This window comes from Drosophila pseudoobscura, chromosome 3, assembly GCF_009870125.1.
Source record: "Drosophila pseudoobscura strain MV-25-SWS-2005 chromosome 3, UCI_Dpse_MV25, whole genome shotgun sequence".
Taxonomy (NCBI): domain Eukaryota; kingdom Metazoa; phylum Arthropoda; class Insecta; order Diptera; family Drosophilidae; genus Drosophila; species Drosophila pseudoobscura.
Genome location: NC_046680.1, coordinates 10,137,650 through 10,159,479, shown reverse-complemented (window position 1 = coordinate 10,159,479; position 21,830 = coordinate 10,137,650). Strand labels below are relative to the sequence as shown.

The 21,830-nt window shown below is 45.7% G+C and overlaps 7 protein-coding genes across 8 annotated transcripts; 6 read left to right on the top strand and 1 right to left on the bottom strand.

Annotated features, from left to right (window-relative positions):
* The first annotated feature begins 1,235 nt into the window (after positions 1-1,235).
* Positions 1,236-2,170, top strand: LOC4804114 (uncharacterized). The gene is made up of 2 exons (XM_001360689.4): positions 1,236-1,673; positions 1,733-2,170. The coding sequence occupies exons 1-2, from the start codon at positions 1,287-1,289 to the stop codon at positions 2,123-2,125; spliced, it is 780 nt and encodes a 259-aa protein (XP_001360726.3). The 5' UTR covers positions 1,236-1,286; the 3' UTR covers positions 2,126-2,170.
* A 3,446-nt stretch (positions 2,171-5,616) lies between these two features.
* LOC4804111 (lisH domain-containing protein C1711.05) lies at positions 5,617-6,930 on the top strand. The gene is made up of 2 exons (XM_001360687.3): positions 5,617-6,076; positions 6,150-6,930. Exons 1-2 carry the CDS (start codon positions 5,705-5,707, stop codon positions 6,870-6,872), a joined length of 1,095 nt encoding a protein of 364 aa, XP_001360724.2. The 5' UTR covers positions 5,617-5,704; the 3' UTR covers positions 6,873-6,930.
* Positions 6,931-7,764: 834 nt separating this feature from the next.
* Muc55B (Mucin 55B) lies at positions 7,765-9,113 on the top strand. The gene is made up of 2 exons (XM_033379005.1): positions 7,765-8,223; positions 8,282-9,113. The coding sequence occupies exons 1-2, from the start codon at positions 7,831-7,833 to the stop codon at positions 9,005-9,007; spliced, it is 1,119 nt and encodes a 372-aa protein (XP_033234896.1). The 5' UTR covers positions 7,765-7,830; the 3' UTR covers positions 9,008-9,113.
* A 109-nt stretch (positions 9,114-9,222) lies between these two features.
* LOC4804113 (uncharacterized) lies at positions 9,223-10,351 on the top strand. Of its 2 annotated transcripts, none has more exons than XM_033379007.1 (2): positions 9,223-10,056; positions 10,166-10,307. In XM_033379007.1, the coding sequence occupies exons 1-2, from the start codon at positions 9,682-9,684 to the stop codon at positions 10,196-10,198; spliced, it is 408 nt and encodes a 135-aa protein (XP_033234898.1). In that variant the 5' UTR covers positions 9,223-9,681; the 3' UTR covers positions 10,199-10,307. The 2 variants fall into 2 exon arrangements, with proteins under 2 accessions (XP_033234898.1, XP_001360725.2); XM_001360688.4 differs by having other exon boundaries at positions 9,239-10,056; positions 10,116-10,351.
* LOC6898368 (uncharacterized) lies at positions 10,330-11,051 on the bottom strand. The gene is made up of 3 exons (XM_002138385.3): positions 10,975-11,051; positions 10,609-10,908; positions 10,330-10,552 (listed from the first exon to the last, which is right to left on the bottom strand). Exons 1-3 carry the CDS (start codon positions 11,035-11,037, stop codon positions 10,355-10,357), a joined length of 561 nt encoding a protein of 186 aa, XP_002138421.3. The 5' UTR covers positions 11,038-11,051; the 3' UTR covers positions 10,330-10,354.
* Positions 11,052-11,835: 784 nt separating this feature from the next.
* Positions 11,836-12,859, top strand: LOC4804109 (uncharacterized protein YMR317W). Its single transcript, XM_001360686.4, has 3 exons — positions 11,836-11,946; positions 12,027-12,356; positions 12,428-12,859. Exons 1-3 carry the CDS (start codon positions 11,896-11,898, stop codon positions 12,815-12,817), a joined length of 771 nt encoding a protein of 256 aa, XP_001360723.2. The 5' UTR covers positions 11,836-11,895; the 3' UTR covers positions 12,818-12,859.
* Positions 12,860-13,311: 452 nt separating this feature from the next.
* LOC4804108 (uncharacterized) lies at positions 13,312-13,956 on the top strand. Its single transcript, XM_001360685.4, has 2 exons — positions 13,312-13,450; positions 13,536-13,956. The coding sequence occupies exons 1-2, from the start codon at positions 13,358-13,360 to the stop codon at positions 13,866-13,868; spliced, it is 426 nt and encodes a 141-aa protein (XP_001360722.4). The 5' UTR covers positions 13,312-13,357; the 3' UTR covers positions 13,869-13,956.
* Positions 13,957-21,830: the final 7,874 nt, after the last annotated feature.

The window sequence follows — 21,830 nt, the reverse complement described above, 5'->3', positions numbered from 1 at the left end:
TATAGAAGAAATTCCACTCTTTACTTTTTTTTTTCGTTTACTTCCGTTTCCTGAAAGATATAAACGGTACATTTCTTGCCAATAAGGAAAATAGATATGTATGTTGTATATTGTTGACATTGCTTTTTATTTGTGTGTTTATGGCAGGCAATTGTTAATTGTTAGTCACTAAGCAAATGTTTTTTAGTTGGTTATCTTTGAAGAAACTCATTTGGTTTATATGGCAAAGTACGCATAAGTGGGGTCGTAAAAAAATTATAAACAATTCCCGAGGTGATTTTTCTTCGAGCTGTTGACTCACTCTCGAACCGAGCGGGTGAGTAAGTTGCCAACTGACAGCCGGACAGACATTGAGCAGCATTGAAAATTGTTTGCTGCTGGGCCATTTACAAAACAATTACACTTATTTGTGAGCCATTTAACAGCGTTACCCAAGTGGCCTGATGGCTGACAATCCATCAGCGGGAGCTGCTGCGCGCTCTCTGTAGCAGACACTACTCGACAGCTCGCTGGAGCGCGAACCTTGGGGCAGATGCAGCAGCATCAGGACGGACTCCCTACTGCTTAGTATGCAGCTCAGCCAGAAGGAGGATGAAGAGGCAGCGACATTGACAGTGACAGCGAGGCAGAACTGCAAGGTTACGTGTGCAATATTAAGCATACGCAGTGTGGTGCAAAATTCTACACCTTGGAAATTTGGGTGTAATTGAGTGATTACCTCTCGGGAAGTTGGTTCGCTGTTTGCCTTTTGTTTGCCTTTTGTTTGGCGATAAGCTTCAAGACAGGCGCGAATCGTTATTATCTTATTTCTCGGAAGTTGGGTCTTGAAAATTAAGAATAACAGGAAATTTCGCACTTTCTTTCGGGGGGTTCACCGAACCGTGCTCCCCCGTTCTTAAAATATAATATTATTTATAACGAAATTATTAAACCGCAAATTAATTTGAGGGATTCTTTTATGCAGAGTTTGAGATAAGAATTAGTCCCAAGGATTGACCGCAATCAATAAATATATAATTTAATTTTTAAATTCTAAGGGAAAGCCCCTGATAGGGGTAGTCGATGACTGATAAGTCGACTTGGTCGTTTGCTTTGGGGCCACAGCAACTAGTATAATGCGATTCCATTAGTGATTGTCTTTATCAGTGGCAAGATAAGGGGCCCCTGAGTCCCAGTGGTCTTGTAAATTCATAGATAATTGGTGTTCCCTCATTGTTACGTGCCATAAAAGCATTGACCACAAGTCGCTTTTGACCAAGTTTCGAAGAAACACTCGAACAAACAACATGCAGCACGGACTTCTCGTCGTCATCCTGCTGGCCTGCCTGGCGGCCAGCTCTAGCTCCACTGCCACTCCAACATCCCTGATGTCCGGCCACTCCCGGATGTTGCAGCTAATGAGCTCCACTTCCGAACTGCAGAGGGATAACCCCACCCGTTCCATGGCCTGCTTTCAGTACTATAGCGAAGAGTTTGACAAACACCTCAAGCAATTCGAGTACGAGTACGGCCTGTGCAAGGAACAGGCCATCAATCAAACCGCCGACCTCTACGCAAAGTACAATCAGGTTGTCTATAGCCTGGGAAACACAACGATCGAAGTTTGTAAGGCGCTTACGGACTGCACCCACGGAGCGAACGCTCTCGAGTCCCTGAATTGCTACTCCGCTCAGGTATGCACGCTCACTTACACATAATCGAGAGGCTTGAACTAATTTTAATGAATTTTCAGGGCTCCGAGAGTGTGAGGAATGCATACAATCTTTCTTCAACCGCTTCGCTGTACTCCGCCGACCTGACGCAGGACCTACAGCAAGTGACCTTCCGGGAGGAGGGGTGCTCCAACAGCTCGTCGCGTCGCTACGAGGCTCGCCTTGATCAGTCCTACATCGATCTGCAGAACTGTTTGTCCGGTGCAAGCCCAGTGCCAGTCCCAGTCCCAACTACAACCACAACACCCCCTTCAACCTCAGTCATCTCAACGACAGAAGATTCAACTACGCAGGAAATTATTCCAACTACTTGGAACTACCAAGCTGACCCAAAAGATGATGGCAGTATTGCCTCCGACAAGAATCATAGATTGGCATCGAAAATCGGCCACATTATCAAGCATATTGTCTAACTTCTAAATAAACACGATAAATTCGTATAAAGTCGCTTACAGAGCCACATAATGGTTTTAATTTGTGAATTTTAAGTACATGTAGAAGTATTTTCAGACTTTTAAATTGCTTATTGAACCACAGACAACCATGAAGGGTATCTGCTGGATAGTTAGGACTTATCGTATTCGTTGAGTACAGGACTATTCTTATCCGCTGAATACGATAGATATCAATGGATTTGAATGGGCGCTTTATATCGGGAAACAGTAGACTTGATTTATCCATATGTGTTTCTCCGACTTTAAGTTCTTTGATCCATAATAAATATATGGTGATCTATGATCTACAACAGATGTACTTTCAGAAAAGCTATTTTTCATTGGCAGTGCCCCAAGGTATCTACTCCGAATGTGAGGACACTGCATCAAGTGAGAATCCGACTAGCAGGTGTGTTTCAGGGACGAACACAAACAAGAAACTAAAACCTATGGCAACTTACTTAATTAACGGCCCCTGATCTAGGTGGGAAACGGAGTAGGCCGCCAGCCCGATGCGATGCAAATAAAACTTTCTGCATTTGCTGTCAGTCCAAGTTTATCAAAGATCCAGAGGCAGACCGGAGGTAGATAGATAGACGCAGTGAGTGAGAGCAAAGAAAACATGCAAATAAGCTTGGAAAAACTTTACCCCCAGCAGGACAAACAAAAATGGGAAAATAAGAAAGAAAGAAAAGCTAGCTACGAAGACGGATGGTTTAGATACCCTTGCAGATCCATCGTTCCAATGAAAGCTATTATCTGACATAAGAGGACGTAGTCTTCTTATTGGTTCCAACCTAGTAAACGTTAAGAAGGGCCTGGTGTGGGATAAGTTTCAGCTAGAAAGCTACAGAACCAAGCGACTAGTCTGACCACATATCGCTGAGCTTCAAAATGCTGGTCGAAAGAGTAATACTCTCTGCACAGGGTGCGCAAGTGAAACCAGAAGGATAACTTTAAGGTAATGTTGACAGTTAAGTAAACAGTTGAAGCAGGTCCCTGCGGTGCTTTTCATTCAAATTTAATTGCATTTGTTGTTGTTTCTGGTGCCGCCTGTGGCGGTGTTGTCACTGCAATTAAAACAAATTAGAAACGCTATAAACACTCACATACTCGTAGACGGTAACGGGAACGTTAACGGAACGGTCGCCACATGACAGGCGGAGGCAGAGATTTCTCTTTGCCAAATTCAAGCCAATAACTTGATAGGCATCCTGAAAGCAAAGCACCCCTGGCTTCCTGCATCTCTGCACCGTTGCGCTTTTCTCCAAGGCAAGGGTGTGCGTGCGGTTGCACTTCGGCAACCAACTGCTCACAGAGATACACACAAAGATAAATGTCAAGACGCACGCATACAAAGAACGCAATTAAGATATGCAAATTAGAAGTCGGTGTCGTCCGCCTTGTCCTTGTGCTGCTGCTGCTGCTGTTGTTGCTGCTGCTGCTGCTGCCTCCCGATGAGATTTTCAGTGAATTTGATAATTATGCAGAGGCATGCGATGAGAACAGCTACGAGCACGTGTGGATGGCCGCATATGTATGTATCTGAGCTACTGGTGTTTTTGTTGTGCAATAATAATAAGTCAACGAGCGGCATCTTGTGATAAGTGAGTCATTGTCGGGGCGTAGGTATTTTTCCCCATTTAGATGTCATTGTTGCTAGTGACCAACCGACAAGGGGCTGCGATAAGGCTCAAGGGGACATTGATTGGGGATTCATTGAGTAAACACAATTACTGGTGTTGGTACTTTTCAAAAAAGGGAAACTTGTTATTTCCCAAATCAATGGAAGTTAATGAAAAATTAGAGAGGAGAACTTATCAAATTTAACTCAATCTATGACATGCTGATAACCACTAAAACTCGGTTGAATATATAAGACATTTCTGTACATACTAGAGCCCTAAATGAATTCAACGAAATTCTTTAAGTTTTATCTATACTATATACATATTTATGTGTAAATGTATATAAATACTAGAATTCAATGCTTTCGAGCGATACGAATCTGTAAACTATTTACAGGTGGGAAAATATATTTCTCCCACGATCTGTCTACTAGATGGAGATTAAACGGCAGCTGAGTGCCGAGTGCCACTGAATATACTTATTGCACCTTTTCGCAATCACCGGTATTTGTTTTCTTTCCACTTTCGCAGCGTGATTATATATTATCTATGTGATTGTCGGGGGGCTTTAGAGTTTTACTCGGAATCGATAATGCGAATGGAAAATGGTCAGAGAGACATACATACGAGGACATACGAGCTGGACAACGTAGACGACCTCCAACGTTAACCAAACTTTGGTATTGTGATTAGGCATCTTTTAATGTGCTCCGGCGAAAGTTTTTTCCACATCGATATTATAGTTACCGTTGAAAAATCGATTAACTAATTTGATATCAGTAAAAATTTTGTAAAAATGTAAAAGGTTGAGTGTCGGTCGCAGGACGCTGTCTATGAAGACTCATTCCCCAGATGTCTTTCCAGCATTGTGGTCCGAAAAAACCTCGCCCTTAGAGCCTTCGCTTGCATGATACTGATTTTTTTAAGATGCGTCTTCGCTGCACATCCCCAGACTTGAATGGCGTATGTCCATATAGGGATTATCATTGCCTTGTACAACAAGACTTTACTGAGTAGGGAAAGCTTCCTGCCGAGTATAAGTAAAAGAGATAGCTATGATCACCAAGATGTCTAAAGACTACATATTCCATATTTTGAACAACGATTTGGACATGGGAAAGCTCTCGGCACGTTGGGCAACAGTTTTTCGAGATAGTCGTGGAGTAATATATACCGATTATCTGGAGAAACGAAAATTACGAAGAAAATTTTCAGAAATTAAGTCCTTTTTGAACAGCTGAAGTTGTGGGGCACAGCTGGGAGAAGTGGAGACTTAAAAGGATACTCTGTTGAAAAGTAATATAATAAAATACAATTTTAAAGCTGTTGTCAGCCCAGAAACTTTTCGGACTGCCCTCGTAGATATATGCGGCATGTGTCAGATTTTGAGCCAAACCTTTTTAAATAGTAGTTCAGCTCTGTAGCTGATTTGATCATTTGGGAACTTGGGTGGAGTGCAAAAGAAATAGCCTTCCCTGAATAGCCGATTCCAGAAAGTGTTGACATTGATGAAGTGTGGAACGCAAAAGATTTCATAAAAATATCAAGAGAGCTGGCGTCAGGGGATAATGGGTGGAACGCCTAGAATTGCTTTGATAACTTAGATTTGAAGGGGTCTAAATGAGTGGCAGTTATAAAATCGATAAGACTGATAATACCGGAATAGTCTTAGAGATAGCTGGAGAGATAGGCCAAGCCTAAGGCAATAACATAGGAAATAACATAGGCAATAACACGGGTTATTAACTAAAAACAATACGGATTGTCGGAATGAGTTTACGGTCCTCCGATATTGAACACTTGAGTGGCGTGCCTATAAATACTGAAGCCGGTTGGGCAATACGGCCAAGTACGAATCGATCGCTTGAAGAGAGCGAATCCCAAAAACGAAATCCGAACTACCCCGAGTAAATCAATCTACAGTAGCGAGATGTACGCCCAAGTGTGCGTACTCCTCCTGGCCGTTGGCCTCAGCCAGGCCTATATGCCCGAGCCCGTGGTTCTACCGCAGGAGCATTTAATGCGGCTCGTGCAGCAGACGCGTGATGTCGGAACCGACGCTTCCCACTCTCTCGAGTGCCTTGCCTACTATATGGCGGAGCAGAGCGCGGTCGGAGAGAAATTTGATACGGAAACAAAGGAGTGCATCAGCGCGGCGCAGCTCAAGTTGGAAGCCATCAACGATGACACCCAGCCCAACCGTACCGCCATCGACAGTTCCGCCGAGAGCTCTTGTCAAGCCCTCAAGGAGTGCACCTCTATTAATGTCGCCGAGAAGTACTTTGCGTGCACCGCCCAAGCCGTAAGTTGAAATCGCCCCAACCCGCACCCAAACAGAAGTAGTCACACGCTGTGCTTTTTATTCGTTTTTGCAGGGTTCCGAAAACGCCAAGTCCATGTTCACCATCTCTGCCAATTCGAACGAGCTGGTGGCCCAAATCAAGGAGACGTACCGCCAAATTGAGGTGTGGCAATACGATTGCACCAACAAGACGCAGCGCGAATATGCCGAGAACTCTGCTGCCGTCTACGAGGATATGAGCGCCTGCATGTCCGGAGCTGATATTCCAACGACAGGACCAACCACATCCGCTCCTCCCACAGACTCAACAGAGAGTTCTACAGAGTCGTCAACAGAGAGTTCTACAGAGTCGTCCACAGAGAGTTCTACAGAGTCGTCAACAGAGAGTTCCACTGAGTCGTCAACAGAGAGTTCTACAGAGTCGTCCACAGAGAGTTCTACAGAGTCGTCAACAGAGAGTTCTACAGAGTCGTCAACAGAGAGTTCTACAGAGTCGTCAACAGAGAGTTCTACAGAGTCGTCCACAGAGAGTTCCACTGAGTCGTCAACAGAGAGTTCTACAGAGTCGTCCACAGAGAGTTCTACAGAGTCGTCAACAGAGAGTTCTACAGAGTCGTCAACAGAGAGTTCCACTGAGTCGTCAACAGAGAGTTCTACAGTTACCACAACCGAAGGAAACAAGGAGTCGCCCCCTGAAGAGGACTTGAATCATCTGATCAGCAAGATTGAGAGCAACGGAAACAGAGACGTGAAACAGATTTTGAAGAATATTCAGAAGTGGCTCAAGCAAAACTAAGACTTTAGTTGCATAAAAATTCAATTTAAAAGCCTACAATAAAGAAAGCATAAATGTATTTTTATCTTAACTATTTATTGAAAAAAAAAAACCTAAAAAGCCTGATTATTCTATTGTTATGTAGATGGGTGAGTTTTAGGGAGATTCCACCGGTTTTTTTAGTTTTTAAAAAGTCACGTTGATATCGTTTATACCCTTGGATTGGTGTTCAATATAAATGAAATAATAATAGCCAGAGGCCACCTGATGATTCATTGAATAGCTATAGGTTTGGTTTGATAGTGATATAGAAAAGACAAGAGTAATCGAGTATTAAAGTGTTATCTGGAAAGTCCTCGATAAAGTAGTACATTTTAGTCTTACCTACAGCGTGATCAAAAACCCCACTCACGGCAATCGTGGCTGGTCACTATGAGACGAAGCAATTAAAAATGGCCTAAAGATAAGAATTCCACATGTCAAACACTGAAAAAATAAGTTGTAAAGCCAAGAATATATTCTGGAACGGGAGCACAGGTCGTTTATTCCAAAAGGAACAATAAAATCGATGATTATTTTAATGTTCAGATACGATTCTTGCTAATACTAGCATTATTTGAGATCGTAGGTATTAATTTAGCCATTTCTTAGAACTGTGGTATTTCCCGCAGTGCAGGAGCTTTTATTAAAACTCCCGTGACCATGAGACAATCGATATTTCGGAGCTGTTTAGTCAGAACAAAACTTATTAAAAACCAAATCGGAAGGAATCACGGCAACGATGAGGTACAAGATAATAAGTTAATTAGCTTTTAATCAGGCCGTAATAAGACATTCGAGCGCTATTTCCCTTTGACCACAAAATCTGATAATCATGGGCTATAAAAATCAGAACCTCACCCGAGGGGCTTCCAGTAATATTCTTAGGTCCGCCATTCGCGCATACGTAAACTCCCAAGGATCACGCGCTTTTCCAGCCATGAAGTTTGCCCTTGCCCTGTGCCTCATGCTGGCAGCCAGCTGCAGCGCCCAGCTGCCCAAGCACCCAGCGGACCTCGCCTCCATGCTGTCCCATCAGCAGTTCGCCATGACCCGCATGATCTCTACCTTCGACGCCCGCGCCGATGAGTCCGCGCTGATCAACGACTGTTTCAACCACTACCTGGACGACCAGAGGGAGGTCATCGTTAACTACAACCTGCACTATAACGGCTGCATCAACACCGCCCAGGCCTCCAGGGAAGCCCTTACCGCCGAGAGCGCCTCAGAGCGTCAGAGCCTCCTGGACCGCACTAACGCCATGTGCACGAGCCTTACCAGTTGCGACGCCGAAGTCGATGGTTTGAAGTTCTTTGATTGCTACCGACTTGCCGTACGTATAGGTTGAAGTTTTCTTCAAAGGAATCCCATCTAATCTGACAACATTTCAGTCCTCCGACAGCTACAAGACCATGTTCACCTTGAACAGTGACTCCAACCTGGACTTTAACCGCATCAGCGCCAGTTACAGCGTCATCGAGACTGACCTGACCGACTGCGTGGATGTCGCCCGTGTAGAATATGCCCACGACATGGACTCTTGCGATGAGAACCTCACTGTTTGCTTAGCTGGAGGAGAGGTGCCTTCCACAGAGAGTTCCACTACAGCATCGACCACAGAGAGTTCTACAGAGTCGTCCACAGAGAGTTCCACTGAGTCGTCATCAGAGACGGAAGCTCCCATCAGCACCGCTTCTCCTTCCACCCCTGCCCCTTCAACTGCTGCTCCTTCCACCCCTGCTCCTTCAACCGCTGCTCCTTCCACCCCTGCTCCTTCAACCGCTGCTCCTTCAACCGCTGCTCCTTCAACCGCTGCTCCTTCCACCCCTGCTCCTTCAACCGCTGCTCCTTCCACCCCTGCTCCTTCCACCCCTGCTCCTTCAACCGCTGCTCCTTCCACCCCTGCTCCTTCAACCGCTGCTCCTTCCACCCCTGTTCCTTCAACCGCTGCTCCTTCAACCGCAGATCCTTCCACCCCTGCTCCTTCAACCGCAGATCCTCTTCCCACTAATGGTCCAATCACCGAAGAGTCACCGAACGCACCAGAGGAGGATATTGAGAAGGCCTTGCCGATGGCTCACAAGGGAACTTGGCGCCTCTTTAAGCGCTTCTTCTAAGAAGCTAAGGTCGTGCTCTGTTTCAACGATTCCCAATTTATTTATTGCGCACATGAGGAAACTGAAGCCAGAAATAAGGCCTAAATAAAACAGTTGCTAAAATGTAGAATACTTTTCAGTTCTCTTCGAAATTGCTGTTGTCCGTACCTGCACATTGGGGATACGAGTATTTTCTTGCCGACGTATCTTGAGAAATTCGGTTAATCGAAGTAGATAAGGGGCAGAACTCAGTCGGAGGTCTACTGGCTACCAGAACGTGTAAGAGATCGGATTAGACAGGTTTGAGCTACGGAATAACACTTGCAATCAATGAGAACGCCAGCGGAGAGATAAAGAAACACCTGAACTTGTCAAATGCTGATACTATACTCATATATTGTGTAAGTTAGTGGTACAGTCCGACCTGGAATCGTAGAACATTTGAAACATTATTATATTCCTCGTTTTTTAAAGTAATTCTGCTTAACAGTTGAGTACTTTTCAAGTAGTTGCGCGGGTTCCGCTTCAACAAGCCGGACTGTATATTTGTTGGGCTTCGATCGGGGCAATAAAATGAATGGGGGAATTGCTAGGAACTGATCAATTAGACACTTCCCGGGCGATAAAAGATACTGGATTGAGTACGCTATCGGGGCAGCAGCACCGTCGAGGCGGCATTTGAGATCTGCGGCCAAATGAATTCAGTACGAGAACACAAGCGACTAGGCGAAACCATCTGTCGCCAAATGCGTCTGGCTGTGTTTATGCTGGGCCTATGGGCGGTGCGGACGCAGGCCCTGGGTTTTGACTGGCTGACCCCTATGCCTGACATTACCATCGATGAGTGCCACGATGACTATCTCTTAGCCTGCGCTAATGCCTCGCTGACCTTCTCCGATGCCTTTGATCTGTGCGAACAGACGGCCAACGAGACGAAAATTGAGCTCTCTATAGACGAGGAGGTGGAGCGACTACAAATTGAGCTGGGCGCCAGTGAAGTGTGTGGCAATCTCCACATCTGTGACACCCTGGAGAATGATCTCGATTACTTCAAGTGCATCAGCGATAATGTAAGTTGTAGGAGTCCAACTTCTTTCTCTGTCTCTAATCCACCATTTCAATACCGCAGGGGAGTCGCAATATTGACATTCTCTCTGAAATCACATACAATTCCACCAGTGCACTTACGCGACTTCGGGAGGACTACGATGATGTGTATCGCACCTATCTACTCTGCACCCTGGACGCACAGAAGAACTACATTGAAAACCTGCGTGAGGCCTACACGGAGCTCAGCCAGTGCCGAGTCGACGCAGGCGATTATTTGGATTAAAGAGCACAAATATGTGTGGTAGATTAACCCAAGCTTTAATGTTCTTCACTCTGCTGCAGGCATTGGTCCAGGTCTCGAAAGACCCGGTCCGTCCCTTCCACATAGGTGTGCTCGGTGCGATTCGTGCACAGGTAGTGCTCCACATCGATGGTGCTCAACTGCTGGCTCAGGCTGAGGGCATCCTCTGAGGCGTTGTATGAAATAGTATACACAGTGGCCAACTGCTGCTTGGACTGCTTGGACAGATGGCGTTTAGATTTAGGCTATACCTTGCCGGCTGGCTACTCACCATTTTGGCAAAGCAGTTGAAGAAGTCCAAGGCATCGGAAATATCCAAACAGTGGTCTATAAATGCACTTATGCCCATGGCAGCTTCCCGAAGTTGATTCTGCGCCGCACTGACATTCGTGTCCAGCGACTGGCGTTCACTTGTAGACTTCTTCAGGCAGCTGCTGTAGCTTTTCGACCAGGTGGTACCCTGGCTCTCCAACTGTGGCAAGTAGCGAGCGAAGCATTGCTTGGTGGTGGTTTCATTGGTTTCCAGATAGGAGAACAGGTTCTCCAGAGTCTTGGGTTGTTCATCTACTGCCTGCAAGGAAAAATTCCTTTGGTAAACTGGCTGTCCGCAAATAGAAAGGATACGTCTTCAGCCTACCCCCAGGCGCATCGCTGGGACCAGACCCAGCACCAGCAGTATGATAATAGTCGCAGGTGTCATGTCTCTGCTAACGCTCGACTGACAAAAAGTGGCCAAATTTCCACCTAAAGTCACCGAAAGTTGGCCGTGTAATCTGACATTGATGCATGGTTTGTTTATATGCTGGCTTATCGGACCGTCTGCAAATATCGATTCAGTGTCTCTAAAACTGTGAAAAATATGTAGCATACGTTTGTGCGAGAGCAAGAAAGTTAATACCTTGAGTGGAATGTTCTAAGATTCGTAAGCTGTTTGCAACGCACAGCAGGAGACATCTCCGGCCCCATAACTTTACGGTTATTATAAATGAAAAGAGAATAATAGGGGACTTGCATGGACTAGATCCAAGGGAAAGTTTGATGATTGAAATGCTTTTCGATTCTCAGTACACAGATTGATTTGACTTTTGACCGTACTTTTTCAAGGTTACAACAATTTTGGGAATTCCTCTAATAATTGGAGCCAACGACTTCCACTATAGATCTATTTTACAAAGCCCAAAAGCTGCCGGATTCCGTTGGACAAGTTAAAAGTGATGGACATTTTATTGTAAGCGCTCCCGCATTCCTTATCAGTCGTTAACGCTTTCTAGATTTGACCCTGACGACACGTGAATGGCATCCACTCGATTGAAATGCACATGCAAAGCAATTTGGGACTCCGGGTATTACGCATACAACTTAATGCTTCCTAATTGATGGCCGCCCAACCGCAGACTAATTGCAGAGACAGAGCAGAAAAAATTCACGAAAATTCACAAAAATTCATCGAGGCGAACAGATCAATCATCCGCCTCCAGTCGCGACGGTACCACCAAGTATATAAAGCTTTGGAGCTTCCTGGCTGCCACCGACAGTAAAATCAGAACCACCGAACAACATGAAGCTTCTCTGCAGTGTGTTAATCCTCGCCAGCGTGCTCGCCGCCCAAGTAATTAGCCCCCCTTCCATCTCCCTTCCCCATTCGGTCTCGGAATTGAGGGCAGTAAAGAATTTCCAATTGATTCGCAGGCCAAGCCGGGAGCCGTGCAGACGCAACTGCAGAGCGCCCTGGACCAATACCTGGCGCACGCTCAGACCTTCGATACCTCCATCACGGCCGACGTGACCACGCAGTGCTTCAGCTTGTATCTGCCGATGCTGAACGAGGTGGCTGCCACCTTCTCTAGCTCGTACAAGTCCTGCGTCAATACCGCCAGCGCAGAGGCGGCCAATCTGACCGCTCAGGCCGCCAAACAGCAGACGATCTACCAGCAGGAGGTCACCTCTCTCTGCAGTGCCTTCACCACCTGCGACAGCGACAACGACACGAGCACCTTCTTCACCTGCTACGCCAACGCAGTGAGTACCGATCCCGAGGGCCAGGGCGGAACAGTGCTCTGCCTGTACTGACTGCGAACTATGCTCCGCAGGCCAACAGCGACGTCTCCCTCATCTACGATATTGCCACCAATTCCGCCAGCTCGGCCAGCAGCCTAAGTGAGAGCATGAAGGCAATTCAGGACACGGAATACCAGTGCACCAACACCACCGAGAGCAACTACGTCCGTGACACGGCCGCCACATACGACCTCCTCGACAGTTGTCTTAAGTACGGTGTCCCCACCGTCTCCACTGCCGCGCCCTCCCCCTCTACCAACGGCCCCGTGGCTAGCTCGAGCGGGGCTCCTACCAGTACTGTCAGCACTCTGGCTCCAACAACGGACGTTCCGGCTAGCAGTGCCGTCCCAGTGACTACCGCTGCCCCCGGCACTACAGGTAAAGTGACCACTCCTGCTGCCGGCACCCCAGCCGCAGCATAGGTCCAAATCTGATATCCAATAAATGAGCATTCACAAATCGCATGCGACTATCAATTCGATTCCGCCTGGGGCCACACAATTGACCTTAACCAAATAGACACAGTGTTTATACGAGTACAAGGGTAATATTTCATTCTTAAGGATATTGTATGCGACAATCATATTAATTCACATGAATATTTAAGAATAATTACTACTGAAATACGTAAGATGTGTAGCATTAACAGGCTCTGGATTTTCCTTGGGAGAAAGCATTCACCGAACGAAGTATTCTGAGTGAAAAGTACGCGTATCTTATAGCAAAACTACCTAACTACATAGTAAGGGCATCAGTGCGAATGAAAAAGGCAAATAAATATTCAATTTGGAAGCCGACATATCGGCCACCTCCGAGCTGCCCGCACATCGGCGATACTCGTACATTCAATTATCTCTCTATGTGGCCATTGCCGTTGCTGTAGCTGTAGCTGTTAACGCTTTAAAATGTGCGCACACACACTAGATTGTAGTCAGTCGAAGTTTGTTCTCAGACCATTAAGCATGAAAGGCCACCAACGTAGTTTCGCTCTGCCAGTTGTCGTCGTCGTGGTTGCCGTGGCCATTGCCGGGCTGTGCGTGCTGTCAGGGCTGAATGTAATGAAAATTGAGTAGAACAACAGCATACATGGCTCTCTGACAGTGGGAAACTACAATCCTGTAAACGTTTATCCTTTATCAGGCAGCGCCTCTCGACGTGCAGTGCAACTGTGGGGACGCAGGAACGCAGCACTCAGCCGACGGCCTTCAGACCCAGACCCAGACCGGTCCCGGCTGCCAGACGCAAACCTCCGAGAATGGCACCCAGAGCCAGAGCCAGAGTGGCAGTGGCAATTCTAGCCAGTCCCAGACCCAGTGCACTGGCTCCGACTGCGCTCCACTCACGCCCTTTCCACCGCTGTTCACCATGAAGCCAATGGAGCCCCTCACGTGGAAGCCATTGGAATGGGGTTCACTGCAACCCATTGCGCCGCTGAATGGGCAGCAGCAGCAACAGCAGCCCGATGTAGCTTAAGCTCTTCAAATGATTGTCCGATTCAATAAAGGCTGGCGAGTTGAGTAGAAGCCCCAGCGTGTGGTCCATTGGGTCCACCTCACTGACATATCCAGTACTCTAGTTTTCAATTCGGTTTCATATAAAAATGTCGAATGGGCATCCACTATTTGCTCGGAACTAGGACTGACTTAATTCCATTTTCAGGTTGCTCTTGACGGTCGGCCTCCTCTGGCTATGGTCAGGCCCTACACGAATGTTCCACGGGAGATTAGAGAAACCCAGGGAAAACTCTGATTCTCATTGCTTCTGAAGTGTGTTGAAGTCCCATTTCGAGTGCTCACTGTAAATCATAGCCCCATTAGGCTGCCAATAAGTCTCCAACCAGCGAGCGATTATAGATAGCAGAGCATTTACTGATATGGAAAAAATATGTATGTACTGATACGATGTTGGCGCTTTTTTTTTATTACATTTAACTATTTTAAAGAGTAGATAAGAAGTACGGTGGTAATTAAAAAATACGTTCTGAAGGCTATACTGTACGAAGGATACTTGTATTCGAACGAGTTCCTATATAAGTCTAATTCGGAAAAGTCAGCATCCGATCAATTTAACATACTGAGACCAGAAGCTGTTGGCGGTAAAGAGGTATTATTTCAAAAGGCAATTAAAAATGATAAATGATAGTTCCAGCCTCCCATTAGTTAAACCATGACATAATCAAGAAGAATAAACTGTTTTCCTTGGCTGCAATATAAATTGAAAATTTCTTAACAATTAAAACACCAAGCAAATTTTCTTTCAACTTCGGTTGAAGTTTCTTCTGTCATTGATTTCATCAACTACTGAGAACCGAAAAAAATGCTTTAGTAACTTTGTGATTGAGTAATACTCCAGATGAATTTTATTTATCTCGAATTGCCTCCATGATTTTGCACAGTTTCGTGAACTTTTGCTCACCATTTACCCAGTCAGATTGACAGTTGGGCTGCATCAGAGGATGATGATGAATTCTCCCCGAAATGCTGTCTGTGGTTAATGCAGTTTTTTGTTTTCTTCCCAGATAAAACTTTTGTAATGCGCCGAACTTTTACCGACTGTGGCAACCCATTGTGGCACCTCAGCGCGATGCGGCCGTGGGCGACGTGTGCAAGTAACTGGGGAAAAAGGCGCCACAATAATCAACGGCAGCCGTGGCAATCCGGCGGAGGATATCGTCAACGGTTGATGTTGATGTTGATGTTCGGGGTTGCTCCTCGTACTGCCGCCAGCTGGCTTTTAACTCATTTTCTGATTAAAATCTTGGCCATTAAGCGTGCAAGCTCAAATCGGGCTAACTTTTTTAATGGCACTGACAATAGTCGCTCCAGACCCTGCTTTAGCTTTCTGTACTCCCAATCTCCAATCCGTGCAATCTGCAGTGCGGCCGCAAAAAGGACGCGCGAAAATTGGCGCCTGCAACGAACGACGATGGTCACGACATGGCGCAGAATTCGGTGTAAAATTAAATTAAAACTGCCAGCGCAGCAGCAGATGGATCCGAGGCGGTGGGGAGATTGCGAAAATATTTGCGAGCCTTTAAGGAGAAGGCCAGATGGGCTGATAGTGAAAAACAGCATGAGGAGACGGCACACCACCCTGGCAAAGGAGGAGCTGGTAGAGAACTCTCAGCGCCAGCTGTCAGCGGCTGCCAGGCCAACGATGTCAATTAGTTTTTGAAGCGAAGCTGACCCCCGTCTCTTAGCCACCCCTGTCCTTTCGTCCCACTCAAGTTGGCTTTAAGTTAATTGCACAAGATTTCACTTTGCTCTTGCCGTTCTCACATCCGTTTCCGCTACTCTCCGCTCAGCTCCGTCCCACCCAGCCGCCACCACCGACATTTTTAATCAAGTTAAAAGTTATTTTTAAATGGAGTGCGAGCGAAATATGCAATTGCAATGCAAACATAGCAAAGGTCCTGCCGCTGGATCTGCATATGTATCTGTATCTGAATCTGCATCTGCAGCACTGCATACAAAGTATTTATCATCTGATTATTTCGTGGCGCATTCGTGACCAGCTTGATTGCACTGGCGGCATTTCGCCATTCCAGTTCCAGCGGCCTCTCCACATTTATATACAGAAATATATGGTTGCTCAAGCCTTTTTATGGCGTGTGGGCTTATTATTTTTAACTGTTTTCATCAGACTTAAATTCAATGAAACGGTAAAATTTTTTCCGAGCTAATTTAATTAATTACATACCAAGGTTGGTGATGGCGGAATTTATTCATCAGTTAAGGCTAACAGTTAAGCAAGTGATGGTGCAACGCAGCCGAGGGGAGGAATATTGCGAGATTGATTGGAACGCATAGTGATAGATGGAGTCGAAGATGCAAAGGATTGCAGTTTCAATGGGAAGACGTGGGTGGGTTTCGTGGCAAAAGAAACGAATCTTGTAAGAGCTTGTTTTGAATTAAATGAAAGCTATTCAGGGTATTGCATTATTTCATTATGACTTCTTACTTTTTACCTTTGGTTTTCATGGATGAATAATATTTGCGCGCGTGCTCTTGCTCTCACTCTCCCTTTCACCTACCTTTCGCCATTCATTTGTCATTTTGTTGGCTTCTTTTTTTGTATTTTTAACAAATTATCTGTGGCAACAACCAGACAGAGATACCATCGCAAACAAACACACACAGCTGTAGGAGCTCACTGAAGCACTCGCCGACTTACCTACGATGTTATTTTGGGTGCTTTACACCTGGAAAGCCTTTGATTGATGATACGACCCATTGATACGGGGCTCTAAGCAGCCACCCGACCAGCAGCAGCACCAAAGCCCTTTCTGTCCAGCTAATTGGCGCTAAAGTAGCTGCCGTTTAAAAATATTTTAGCAAATTATGCTTGTATAGTTTTTCGGGGTTTTTTAAGAATTAAGCTAATTATGCTCTCAAAGTGAAGCCAACTGAACCATGGCATAGCCTTTCGTTCCAGGCTGGTCGGCTCCGGTATGGTATGGTCTCGTCTGAGCTAATTAGAGCAGCCAACGTTAATTGCAATTTGCAATGATTCCCCCGGGGTAGGGGTGGGCAGAGGACCAGTGGGCGACGGGAGAACAGATGTGCGGCACGTTACATAGATGTCGCATCAACTCTTATAGCTGTTGCTGTCGCCGCTGCTGGCGTTGTCACGTTTTTGGTGGCTGCTTTTCCGTATGACTCCATTGCGAGCATTGCCACAGATGTTGCACTTGCCACACGATTTGCAGTTACGTGCGAGAGGGACATGCAGACAGAGAGCGAGATGAAGAGAGCTGCACTGTAACCGAATCTTGTCTGAACCGAAAATCTTCTAATTTTCTACTGCAGTGATTTCGCATGCATAGAGAGTGCATGCCTCAGCACTGGCCCTTGCACGGTACGAGCACGGGCACGGGCACGGGCACGGCGAAGGGTCTCACTGATTTATGCGCATCAATAAGTTTCCAGAGTTGCCGATACTTATGCGAAATGTGCCGCAATGAGACGTGGACCCGACCGGGGCACGTTCGCCTGCAGTGGCAGATAGATACTCTGGCAGCGACTCCCAGCTGCTAAAATAATGATTTGCATTTCGATCTGGGGCTGGAATTCGATTTGAGGTTGACCAGCGAGTGAGAGGAAGGAATAACGCAACACAGTTCTTGGGACTAATGAGAATAACCCCCGCAGCCAACTTCCTCCGACCCCGTCTGCTTATCGCCTCGCTTTGGGAAGGGATGGAAAGCCAAATTCCCAGCCAAATAATTCATTTTCGCTGCTTTGTTTGTTGCCCACGTTTATGGCCACCGCTTATCTTAATGGGTCAAAGGTTATGGCCAGCCTTGAGATGAGACAGTCCGCCAAACTTCCGTTGCCCAAATGCTCACCACGCAAACCCCAACCACTGACCACCAGAATCGGCTTTACTTCTGCATTCAAACAGCGCACTGCGGGCGGTCCAAGAAGGCGCCGTGCGCCCAGCCAGAGATTAGGCGTGTTTATAAATAGATTTATGGATCGTCAGTGGGAGAACCTTTTAGCCCCCAGCCCTAAGCACAGTTCCAACCATAGCTCGATGTGGCAATAAACACGCCATAGAGCCACTGCAACTACATGAGCGGCATTTAATAAAGACGAAACCAAGAAATCTGTATTCCGACTATGCGATACCCGGGAATTACCAAATAAATCCTCTTTGTTTAATAATTATTGGACTGTACATTTTGAATATATTTATCACTATGGATGCACTCGTTCATACTCAAAGGTGGACAGGGCTAAAGCGTATAGATCCCATGCATATATGCGATCGGGAAGCCCTTCTCTCTGCCTGCTACATACATACATTGGCACAGAAAGCAGATACTCGTACTGCACAATACGAGCACCGCATAACGAGTATAATTACGTTATTTTCGACTGTCGGCTGACTGGGGCCGAGCACTCAGCCTCATAGAGCCACACATGGCAAGCTCCACTCCACTCGACTCAACTTAACTCATTTGCTAAATCAAGCATGCACCACTTAAATTTTCATTAGACTGTTTTCCGTATGCTCACATGCTGTGGCCTGCATTTGCAGCTCATGCTGCTGCTCCTTCTCCTAAGTCGAAACAGAACCGCAGTGTGTGCGCACTTTGTCTTAATGATGTTAAAGTGAATTTAAACTTACGTGATTTTTACGTGAGCGCCAGTAATTGGCGCTGCACTTGCACATACAGTCATGACCCGCAAAAAGGTGAATGCGCTAAGTAGAAGCCAATGCAGTCTTTCATGAACTGTAAGAAACTAAACTAGAAATAGTTTGTGTTATATAAAACATCATCAAATAATAATTGTAGGGATTAGGAATATTCTATAAAAATATTGAAGTCATGCATTTCTGATAAATTTTTTGTAATAAGCTTTACTTGCATGAATTAAATAGATTTTTTCAGAGTGTATGCATAGTTGCCTTCCTCCGTCCAGAGATGTGAGTCATATCTCTGATATGGTGTCATCATTCAGCGAGCGGCGGAGATTTTTGGTGAGGAGCTCCTGCGGCACATGTGCTCACGTATTGGCCATAAATATTAGGGTTAAGGGCGGGCATCGCCAGCCTGGCATATTGGCAATGCCATAGCGAAATCAAACCATAAATTTAACACGTTTCAGCTTTTGCAGGCGGGCAGTGACAAAGACACCGACAGAGGGATGAGGGGGTAGACAGCCGCCGAGTGCCGTGCACACACATATATTACGTTACGTATACGCAACGGTGTCTGTCGCCGCGTTAACTGCCAGCCACGTCGCGGCTAAAGCCACGTGCCAGCTGATGCCGTTTCTCCAGGAGAGGCATTTAATTTGCTGAAACATCCTGCCAGCCATTTTTCCCTTCCGTTCCTCCTCTAGGCTGCTATTTAGCCAGGTACGCTGACCAAATCGAAGAGCCATTTCCCATTCGGTAAAGCCACAGAATCGGAATCAGGACCAGCATCCAGCATCCATTGGCAGCCTGTCAGTGCATGGCTGTTCCCTCTGCTGCTTCTGGCGATGATGCAGGTCCTCGATTCTGTCAAGGATACGCAGCCTTCGGCCTCCTAGCTGCCTCATGCCTGACTGCCTCTTCCTGTTGCTCCGTGGTCTTCGACGGCAGCCAATGCGCTTACTTCCCATGCGAGTGTAGTTAGGTACATGTGGGTTAATTCCGTTTCACTCCGGTTAAACACACACACTTAGCGGCGAAACCACGAGAGATGGAGAGTGAGAGGGAAAGAGAGAGAGAGAGAGAGAGAGAGAGAGAGAGGGAGAGAGAGAGAAAAGCAGAAATGGGGAGTGAGTTTAATCATGGCATCGCACTTCAAGAAGGGATTTGCAGCTTAAAATCGGATTTACCACGCCCAAGCGACGCCTAACCGAGCTTATCGAATTGTTCTCATTATCGTTCAGATTTTAGTGGGCCAAGGAAATTAATTTCGTGAGTAAACCTGTGTGGATGTAGGCACCTGACATGTAATTACTAAGCCAGCCAGGCTCCCTCCCTAAAGCATGTGGCATCCATAATCATCATCAAGTATACCTGTCTGGCCATACACAGCACTTGCAGTACTCTCATGTAAGTATATTGAAGAGCTTGTTGGTTGATGGTTGAATAGCAGCTTTGCTGCTTCATCGTCTTGGGCTTGACTTGAAATTTTTCACCAACTAAAAGCAATCTCGTTAATTTCGTTAAAGCAAAAGCATCTCAGATCTGCGCAAATCCCCATCAAGCCCTTACAATCGTTCGAGTCCATACATTTATATTAGGCCATACATTGTTATGGTTTCATTTCGGTTGTCGATAAAATGGTTTGACAACAAGCGGATTTCGTGGCATCAAATCCAGCTCAGAGGCCCGAGCACACATGCTTCTCGCACTCGGGGGTCGTTTGTCCTTTGCTAGTTACTCTAACCAAATATTGCCATTATTATAATGAGTATTGGGACATTGGCAGTTTGGTATTTTGTGGAACTTTTACTTCTGCACAAAATCAAAACAAATTACCACGATCAACAACAATTGTCATTCGTTATCCTATTAACGCTGCTACTGCCACACCACAGACTGTGGCAACATTCCGGAATCCAACAATGAATTATGGACAATGGCCAATGCCAGCACTCCCGACAAGAATTTCCAAGTAATAAAGCAATAAATGCCAATGTCGAGGCCCTGGTTCGGCTTGAGTCGAAGAAAAACTTTCCAGAAAACTCGCCCACAAAATGTACTCTCACATAGCTGATGTCCCTCTCCTCTTCGAGGTTGTATATGTGATAAATTCCTGACAAATTGATATAAGTAGAAATTATGTACGAGCAGAACCAGATAATGGTCTGTGGTTGTGCGAATTCCTTCGATAATCAGCAACAGCTGCCAGGAAATGGTAATGCGAGCCAAACGCCTGTGCATCCTATACGTTCAAAAGGACACGGCTCATCGACGGTTGATTATTGTGGCCGCTCGTTGGGAGTGGGAAAATACTAGCGAAAATAGCATTTATGTAAAGCGTGATACAGGTATACATTTGCAGAATAGTATCAATAGTAAATAAGAAAATTTAGTTTTGTTAATATTGTCCAGAAAATTGTGTCGTTTGAATATCAATCCATTTTCAATTAATTCTGAATTGGTTTGCCAAAACACTTCCATCGGTCACACTGACTAATATATCAACGATTTCTACTAGAAACATGAAGAGAAACGATAAATACTAAAATTCGAAATGGGTTGAACCCAGGCGCCCATGGATATCCTCGTTTTCGTTTGCAGACAACTCTCGTTTCTGTTAAATTTTAACACATTGTGGATTTAGATTATTTAATGGACCACTTATTTGCATTTTGATTACCTCAATTACCACTATAATGCTGTTGTGCCAGTGGTTATGTCTCATCTTTTGTGTGGCTAAGCTATTACAATTTTAATGGACTCCCACAATGCGATAAGAATAAGTACATATAAGTTGATATTGCTGGCCGGAGAGCAAACATTAGGGGAAAGCACCCAGGCAAATGTATCGAAAGCATAAAAGCAAATAGTCTGATTAACGAATAAAACAAATACGGATAGGGATGAGGACACAGCGACACGGCGACCGAACGGAAATGCAAATATGCAAAACGGAAGTTTTGTCCTTGGAGGTTCCAGAGCAGGAGAGAGGAAACAATAGTGGCCACAACGGCAGGATGCTGCATAAACGGATTGAAATGGGAATGGGATTGAGAGAAAGTGAAACGAGATCGAGTGCGAACTCATAAAAGTGGCATGCTACGAAAACTACTCAGCGCAAAGGACTACTGAAGAGAGGAAGAGATAGACACTCGCACACACACTATGTCTAATGCGAATGAATATTACGGCTATTCACATTGAAGTGGACCCATAATTGCGGCTGAATGGCACTCGAATGGCAATCGCTGGGATCGCAGGTGATTAAGGAGATGCCGTACTATGGCG

Bases quoted from the DNA above. Each gene is read 5' to 3' on its own strand.
- LOC4804114 (XM_001360689.4), top strand. From the start codon at position 1,287: ATGCAGCACGGACTTCTCGTCGTCATCCTGCTGGCCTGCCTGGCGGCC. The intron at 1,674-1,732 runs GTATGCACGCTC...ATGAATTTTCAG, and splicing joins TGAATTGCTACTCCGCTCAG to GGCTCCGAGAGTGTGAGGAA.
- LOC4804111 (XM_001360687.3), top strand. From the start codon at position 5,705: ATGTACGCCCAAGTGTGCGTACTCCTCCTGGCCGTTGGCCTCAGCCAG. The intron at 6,077-6,149 runs GTAAGTTGAAAT...TCGTTTTTGCAG, and splicing joins TTGCGTGCACCGCCCAAGCC to GGTTCCGAAAACGCCAAGTC.
- Muc55B (XM_033379005.1), top strand. From the start codon at position 7,831: ATGAAGTTTGCCCTTGCCCTGTGCCTCATGCTGGCAGCCAGCTGCAGC. The intron at 8,224-8,281 runs GTACGTATAGGT...ACAACATTTCAG, and splicing joins TTGATTGCTACCGACTTGCC to TCCTCCGACAGCTACAAGAC.
- LOC4804113 (XM_001360688.4), top strand. From the start codon at position 9,682: ATGAATTCAGTACGAGAACACAAGCGACTAGGCGAAACCATCTGTCGC. The intron at 10,057-10,115 runs GTAAGTTGTAGG...TCAATACCGCAG, and splicing joins TCAAGTGCATCAGCGATAAT to GGGAGTCGCAATATTGACAT.
- LOC6898368 (XM_002138385.3), bottom strand. From the start codon at position 11,037: ATGACACCTGCGACTATTATCATACTGCTGGTGCTGGGTCTGGTCCCA. The intron at 10,909-10,974 runs GTAGGCTGAAGA...TTTTCCTTGCAG, and splicing joins TCCCAGCGATGCGCCTGGGG to GCAGTAGATGAACAACCCAA. The intron at 10,553-10,608 runs GTGAGTAGCCAG...CTGTCCAAGCAG, and splicing joins TCAACTGCTTTGCCAAAATG to TCCAAGCAGCAGTTGGCCAC.
- LOC4804109 (XM_001360686.4), top strand. From the start codon at position 11,896: ATGAAGCTTCTCTGCAGTGTGTTAATCCTCGCCAGCGTGCTCGCCGCC. The intron at 11,947-12,026 runs GTAATTAGCCCC...ATTGATTCGCAG, and splicing joins CCAGCGTGCTCGCCGCCCAA to GCCAAGCCGGGAGCCGTGCA. The intron at 12,357-12,427 runs GTGAGTACCGAT...TATGCTCCGCAG, and splicing joins TCACCTGCTACGCCAACGCA to GCCAACAGCGACGTCTCCCT.
- LOC4804108 (XM_001360685.4), top strand. From the start codon at position 13,358: ATGAAAGGCCACCAACGTAGTTTCGCTCTGCCAGTTGTCGTCGTCGTG. The intron at 13,451-13,535 runs GTAATGAAAATT...ATCCTTTATCAG, and splicing joins GCGTGCTGTCAGGGCTGAAT to GCAGCGCCTCTCGACGTGCA.